Source organism: Anarrhichthys ocellatus, unplaced genomic scaffold (assembly GCF_004355925.1).
Source record: "Anarrhichthys ocellatus isolate YVR2014 unplaced genomic scaffold, GSC_Weel_1.0 scaffold36, whole genome shotgun sequence".
NCBI lineage: Eukaryota > Metazoa > Chordata > Actinopteri > Perciformes > Anarhichadidae > Anarrhichthys > Anarrhichthys ocellatus.
The window spans coordinates 4,322,529-4,330,045 of NW_022280066.1; the positions used below are offsets into that span (position 1 = coordinate 4,322,529).

Below are 7,517 nucleotides of genomic sequence, written 5' to 3' on the forward strand. Positions count from 1 at the left end.
CACACACACACACACACACACACACACACACACACACACACACACACACTACAGTATTCACACCAATGGCTTAGCTGCTTCCAAGCAATGTCATACAAAACCTGCACAGCATTAGAAATAACCCGGTAACTAGGGTGCACATGGTGAACACCATTACTGGATCAAAGTCACTTAAAGCCCAGTAATACCAGTGGACGGCAGTACTGTGTATGCACACTCAGCATTACGCCAACATATAGGGTCTATTGCAGTCATAATAACAAGAAATCGTGAGTGAGGAAGTGCATTACTTTTTTGGTAAATTGTCCCTGGTTTATCTCTCGGCTGTAGAAGTGTGTGTTGGTGTGTTTCATGCTCAAACAAGTGAGTATTGCGGGTACAATAGATACGACGGGGAGTGCAGGGAGCAGTGTGGAGGTGACTGCTCCGAGCGTAATGTCAAAGAGATTAACAACAATAGAGCGGCACGGTGACACCTGAGAGACATTTGGGCGAGTGCAATAAGCTGTGGTACTGCACTCCACTGAACATCAGACAGATGGGATGCGAGGCAGTGAGCAGGAACTCTCTCTCACACTCTCTCACTCACTCACTCTCTCACACACACACACACACACATCGTCCTACTGTGAACTGCTGCAATGCGAGGGAATAAAAGGAGGAATGCGAGATTTTTCTTTTTTTCAACATTTCTTTTACTGATCTTTACACTTTTCACAGAACATCACACAGAATTAATCGGAGCAGACTTGCTCTTTTGTTTTTTTGTTTTTAATAACAGACATTGCAGTTACATGTTCAACAAATACTGCTTTGTCAGTTTTTTTAATCTTAAAAAAAAAATACCACCGATAGTCACTGGGTTTTTATCATTTAGGTCTTGAAATGAAATAGGCTGGTACTCGACTTGTCTGGTTGTAGATGTGTCACTGTTGTTAAAACAGTCTTAAGGGACGCACAGCTGTTATTTTATACATCCGGACAGAAAATGTAGGACAAGTGCCAAGGCAGGAATAATTCCACCTCCTGAACCAACTGAGACCATCCGATGCTAGCACCTCAGGTTTAAGGTACGTCACACAATGAACAAAACACCCACTGATGTAATCTTTACATTTTGAAACAACTTTGGTTTGGGTTTTATCATCAGCGTGAGGACCCTTAATCTTCAGAGGTGCCAAAAAAGGAGACATACCAACAAACAAGAAACCACTGATCATGCCGACATGACAGAAAGGCTCGTATCTGTCGACTACTGGCTCTGTATTGCATCTGTCCTCGATTGGTTTCTTTCAGTCGAGTAGAAAAGGAACACGCTTCAGACAGACTTAAACCTCATCAGCGGACAGACCAACCAAACCACAGCGAGCCTTCTCTGACTGAAAGTAACGAATGTTAAGGAGGGTTTGAGCGCTGTTCGCCTTTTTAAGGCTTCAGCAACTGGCTTTGAAAGTTGGCTTTAAGTGTGTGCACTGTCAAGACCGGTAGTGCTAGAAAACATGCATTTTGAAGTAAAACAAACACGTTTTGGGTGTGGGAATTTAATTTGCTTTGAACTTTCATCGTCCTTTGAAAGAGTCCCTGCATTTAACTACATGCCCGTGTCCCGTTTGAGTCAAACGCAGTCACTCGGAATGCAAGATACGTAGTAACAAGAACAATTACATTAACACACAGTTTACATGTATCCATAAAAACACTAAGGCACTTGAACTTGTGATTTCGTATTTGTTCGATGTTTACGATTGTTGTCTCTTAAAATACTCGTGGTGCCGCCACTGCAGCACAAGTCAGCTCGCCATTGCCTGAGACAGCGTCCAAAATCAACAGGAACATAAAAAGAATCGCTTAAAATCAAGTTTTTAAAAAAATGCTACATCATATCTTGCAAACACAGGTGCACACACACACACACACGCACAGAAGCACACACACAACCCTTCATTTCATCGGCTTGTTTAGGGTCCTGAAACAAGACCGGTGCACCAATACGAAGCCCCACTGGAGACCTTTTACATTTGTGCTGTGGGGCTTGAAAACGGTCTTGGAGACCCTTCACCTCACTTTTGGGATTTATGATCCCACCAGATGTGACATTAGCCGACATAATTGTTTAAGAAAATGTTCCAATGGCCAACAGTGGCCAAGAACCGTCTGTGTATTTTTTTAAAAAGAAATGATTCGACTAGAACATTAGCAATAGAGTTGAATGTAGTTTCAAATAAAGCTGACTTGGCATTACTATAGCGTAGGTAGCTCACACCTCCATCTGCTATGAGGAGAAATATTCTTCAACTGATGACAGTTGTCGTCATCGTTACATTTTCATTCTAACAGATGTAAAATGTAAAGACAATCATTGTCTGTGAGCCCTGCGGTGCCAGAAGCTCACCTTGTGGAGCTCCCTTTGCATGGCATCAGAGTCCAACTGACCAGGTCTCACATCCTGCCCATCTTCCTCCTCTTCCTCCTCCTGTTCTCCCTCCTCCTCCTCCTCCTCTCCTACCCTGTCTGTCACGGGGTTGTCCTCCTCTGTCCTTGTGTGTGTGTGACCCAGCAAGCTCCTAGTCCTACTTTTCTGGCTCGACTTGTCCTTAACAACATCAAGGGAAGGCCCAGCTTCTCTTCTATCATCCTCTTCTTCCTCCTCCTCCTCCTCCTCCTCCTCTTCCCTCTCATCTTCCTCTTCATTTTCCTCCTCCTCGTCCTCGTCCTCCTCCTCCTCAACATCTTCATCCTCATCGTCATGCTCTTCTATGGCCACTGTCAGCCCTAACTTACTATGGCTAGCTAGTTGAAAAAAAGAGGAAGAATGTGGTGTGGACGGGCAGTTTGAGAGCGCTGCGTCATACATGGAGAACGGGAGGTGGAGGTAGTGTCCTGCAGCGGCCGCCGCCGCGTAGATGCAGCAGCATGTCTGGGCACAGTCGGGTCGTAGATCCCCCTGTCCTCCGCGGACCATTCGGAAGCGCTTACGGAAGGGCGGCCCGGCTTGGGGCGATAAGCAGATCCGGGTGGGTACTCCTCCGTGGAGCGCCTGGCTGGCAGGGTTAGCACCGGGCGCCGGGACGCAGGGGCCCGTGGTGAAGGCCGGGTTGGGTGGGAAGCACCAGTCCGTGCTCTGGAGGATAATCTCAGCGCGCAGGCGCCGAAGGAGGTTGTTGACGAGGACGGAGCGCCGTAGGAAGGCCTCGGGGTCGTCGATGAAGCGCATCTTCTCCAGGGAGAGGCGCAGCACGTGGGCACGCTCCTCCAACACCGGGGCAACCTGAAGGACACGGTACCATTAGATCTATGTAGGCTGGACAGTTGTGTTTACAAAGCCAGCGATCCAGATTCAATTCAATAGCATTATACGAGCACTTTTTAAATTACTTGTGCAGGAGTAATATGATTTTGTACAATAATATAGTTACGGAGTTATTGATTAGATTCAGTTTAGATTTGCATGACCTCATTTAATAATAACAAACATCTAATAGATACATTACCTACAATTTGACCATAAGAGGTATGTTTACAGCAGTACAGTCTAGTACAGCGTTGCTATAAGGGCACTTACTGTAGGATACACTGTGTACTCTGGATACTTACAGTTTGGCAGTACGTCCTGAAGCTGAATCGAGGCTCATCGTCATCATCAACGAACTTCCTCTTGAAGTATGCGATCCTCGATACTGAAACATGGTCGGGAACTCGCTTGCAGGGGGTTTCTGCAGACAGAGCAAACATGTCAGTGTTTTGAAAGTATTCTGTATGTGAACATCACATCATTTGTGGAAAATTGAACTGCACATCAAACTAAACAAATTTTAAATGCATTAATAAAAAAAATCTAACAGAAAAGCACAAAAAAAGTACATTTTGAAAAACTAAACACAGAGTTTCTGTCTAACCAGAAACGTCACCGTGGAGCTGAAGTAGCCTTCGAGCAGGCTACTCTGGAAGAACCAGTTTCTTTGGTAACTCCGCTGATACTGAAATGACTGTTTGACTGGCAATGTAAATAAATGAACTCTTTAAATCGCCCCGACAAGCAAGCTCACCATCTGCTGCAACCTCAATGCAGTACTCAACTTCACTCAAACCCTACATTTTGAATGATGGAGTGCATCTAGAACACTGTAACAGACAAACACTGATGGATGGTTGGACAAATGAAGTCTAATGTCCAGCTCTGAAAAAAACTATCAGATGTGGTGCAAAAACATCCGTAAAGCTCATCAAATACCTTAGTGGACCGGCATCTGATGAAACCCGATGGACATGAACGACTGAATGAATAACCAGACGACTGCGTTTAGGCTCTGTACCTTGTGAGAGTTGCTCTACAGAGCTGCATGGTGGCGCAGCGTTGGACAGGCAGGTCTTAGTGCAGCGCTCCGACTCCCATATAGGCTGGCGCTGCAGAGGGTCTCCCTCTGGGTCCAGGAAAGGATTCATGGACAACACTAGGGTCATCTCTCTCTCTGATTCAGGTCTGGAAGGAAAACACAAAAAACACAGAGTGGAAATCAGTACAATTCTAATATTATCAAACTCTTTATTCACATGCGTTATGTCCGTAAATCTAACAAGCATTCCGCATATGCTTCCCTAATGACGTGATAAATGTTAACAAGATGTTTGTCTATGATGCTGGCAAATGCGTCGGTGTTGCGTGGAGGAATAACCAGCTTCTGTGCGAGCTGCGTGACAAATCTCAGCGATAATAATGGTGCGCGCTAATAAGGAAATTGGCAGATGGCTGGCAACTGTGATACGGCGTGGTGCCGTTACAAGTGGGACACAGATGGAGAGATGACACCCACTCGCACCATGAATTCCCTATTGATTAGTCGGTGGGGGAGAGTTAGCGACATGTTTGCTCGGTGAAAACGGATCCCGCGCGTCAAAATTTGCGCCGCTAAGCCGCGTCAACAGCGTGTTCATCTAGAAAGCAAAAGGAGATGTGCAGGGAGCAAAGAGGTCCAGCAAGCAAGGCAAACAACTTGACAAAAAGGTATCCAACAGGCACGACGGTGCGTATTTGATTTTAATTCAAGCGGATTTTTGTCAGTTTCCCAAATAATCCAAACGGTAATATGAAGCCGTATCACCTCATGTTTGGATTAAAGAAGAAGAAACACGAGGAGGGCACAATACTTGGCAGCGACTGGACGAGGCTCGTTTCAAACCGAACACAGAGCCCCACTGTGAGGACACAGAGTCAAAGTCTGTTGTGATTCTTTGAATCCGAGGAGAGAAACTCTGTCGCTCCTTTGATCACGGTGAACGGCTGTCATTTGGTTTGCTGTTGATTCCTCCCCCTTCATGCAGAGCCAGCTGTTTCAGGCATCGGCGGCTGGACCGCCTCGTCGCCCCTCCCCTACCTGCCTACATGAACAGATATCATTGCCCACAACCCAGCTTGACACGCCACCATCTCAGACTCACCCGTTGGGGTAGCTGATTAAAATGTCCGCTTCAATGAGCTCCCTCCTTTGCTCGGTTTTATTTCTGTGTGCTGCTTTTCTACTGTTTGCTTTTAACCCGACTAATCACACACCTAAAGCCCGAAAACACCGCCGTAGGCAACGCTGCTCCTGCCACACCTATCTAGCCAGCCCCAGGGAGCAACGGACTACATAGAGCAGCATCGCCTTTCATATTCTAAGGGTTCAGCGAGCATGCTTTAATATCACTCCAGCAGTGCAGTGCAATGTTTGTGTCACTGCCGCACCAACCCATCAGTAAACGTTACGCTCCGTCGTATATGCACGAGACCCCTCTTCTGAATTGCCACTTTGTTGCAGAATTGGGCAAAAGGGGGTTATGAAGATGCAGATGCATGCAAGTCATTGGAGGGTTTAAAATAATCAAGACTAATGGGCTACGGCTGTGTGGGTGAATCTATGAGGCTCAGCTATGTTTTGAGCTACTTTGGCATGTTAACAATTGGTCATTAGGAATAAACACAAAGTACAGCTGAAGTTCATGGTGATGTCATTAGTTTTGTTGTTGTCATATACCCCCCAAAATAATTAGCTCAAGTGTCAATTTGTTCATCTTTTACACAGTTGTATTTTTGCTACTCACACGTGTATGATAATTAACATTTTGACATAGCCAGTTGACAGTGTTTGCAGGTGGGAGGCTGGTGATGGATCACATACTTAATGCTGCAACAGGGACTGCTACTGGATTGTGTGTGTGAGAACAGTGGGGGGGATCTGATCATCAACCTATGGCGGGTGAAAAGAAGCAGCTGGTGACTCGAGGAGACACATGATTGTCTACATCTGCTTCAGGCCAGTCGCGTTTGTCAATAGAGAAAAGGACAAGTTACAGTTTTACTTCCAACAATTCAGCGACACGTATCGTGATGTTGACGCAGACGGAAGAGCTGGAGGGAGAGTCCGACTGCAAGACGTTAGTGTCTTTCTCTCGGGCCGCTGGAGCCGACTCAGCTATTCCAGTTTACGTAGATCAATCGTGTCACATTATGGATTATGCACATTTTATAACGTGTTCTCAGAGTCAAACCACATTATGTGAGCTACATTCCTCTGCTGAGGCCCCCCCCCACCACCACCAAGTAGACCACCAACTAGGGCCAATTATGTCACTGTTACTGAGCGCCCGTGCCATTGTTAATTAGCAGCTTTAGCCCCCCCCCCCGAGCTGCTGTTTTACCCTTCGCTATTTTCATCTCCATCACCTCCCCTCACTGCTGCTGTTGCTACGTTTGCTCGGGCACAAAGAAACAAGCATGCCATCACTCCCTCTGCCCTCTTTAGGGACCCCCCCCCTACTTCTTTCATCCCTCTACTCTCAATCTCTCTTTTCCTCTCTTTCTCGCTGACATCCTTTCAACAGCGGTCACAGTCGACAGCTCTCTGAATCAGGGGCTGAAAAAAACACAATGAGAAAACCGACAGAGCAGCTTCCCTACATGTACAGCAATACTTCTTGTTCTTCAAAGACAAGCGGTAGGAGGGGGGGAGACAGTGTGAACAAGTGCATGTGCGTCTGTGAAAGAGGAAAAGGAGAAATGGAGGGGTGAGAAATAAAAACATGGAACGAGGAGAGAATAATCTCCCGGGGGGATATCGTACCTCTCTTTTTCTCCCTCTCTCCATTTCCGTCTGCGTCTTGCAGGAACGCGAGTGTGATTGAGAGCGAGTTTAGGCTGCGTGTGCGTGATTGTGTTTAACAGAGTGTGTATTTGAGGGGGGGGGGGAGAGAAGAACCTGCGAGTGTAGACGTGTTTGTGTGTGTGAAACACTGCTTCACCACTGTTCACTCTCCTCTGGCTTCATCCTTCTTATCCTCCCTCTCTCACAGCTTCCCTTCCTCCGTCTGACTCGCTATCTCGCTTTCTTTTCCATTACACCCTTTGATGATGAGGAGTTAATTGCGGTGCCAGGGCACGAGCCAAACTGTGGGAGGGGGAGACGGAGAGTGATAGAGAATAGGAAGAGAGAGGATGGGGGGGGGGGGGGGGGGGGGGGGGGGGGGGGGGGGGGGGGGGGGGG

At 46.9% G+C, this 7,517-nt stretch overlaps 1 protein-coding gene across 1 annotated transcript in view; it reads right to left on the reverse strand.

The window, feature by feature from the left end:
• Nucleotides 1–13: 13 nt before the first annotated feature.
• sertad4 (SERTA domain containing 4) overlaps nucleotides 14–7,517 on the reverse strand; it is an 18,580-nt gene continuing 11,076 nt past the window's right edge. The window contains exons 2-4 of the mRNA XM_031866798.1: nucleotides 4,314–4,480; nucleotides 3,595–3,713; nucleotides 14–3,268 (exon numbers count right to left, since the gene is read on the reverse strand). Coding sequence (XP_031722658.1) covers nucleotides 2,357–3,268; nucleotides 3,595–3,713; nucleotides 4,314–4,461 — 1,179 coding nt within the window. The 5' untranslated portion in view covers nucleotides 4,462–4,480 and the 3' untranslated portion in view covers nucleotides 14–2,356. The remainder of the gene's footprint in view (nucleotides 3,269–3,594; nucleotides 3,714–4,313; nucleotides 4,481–7,517) is intronic.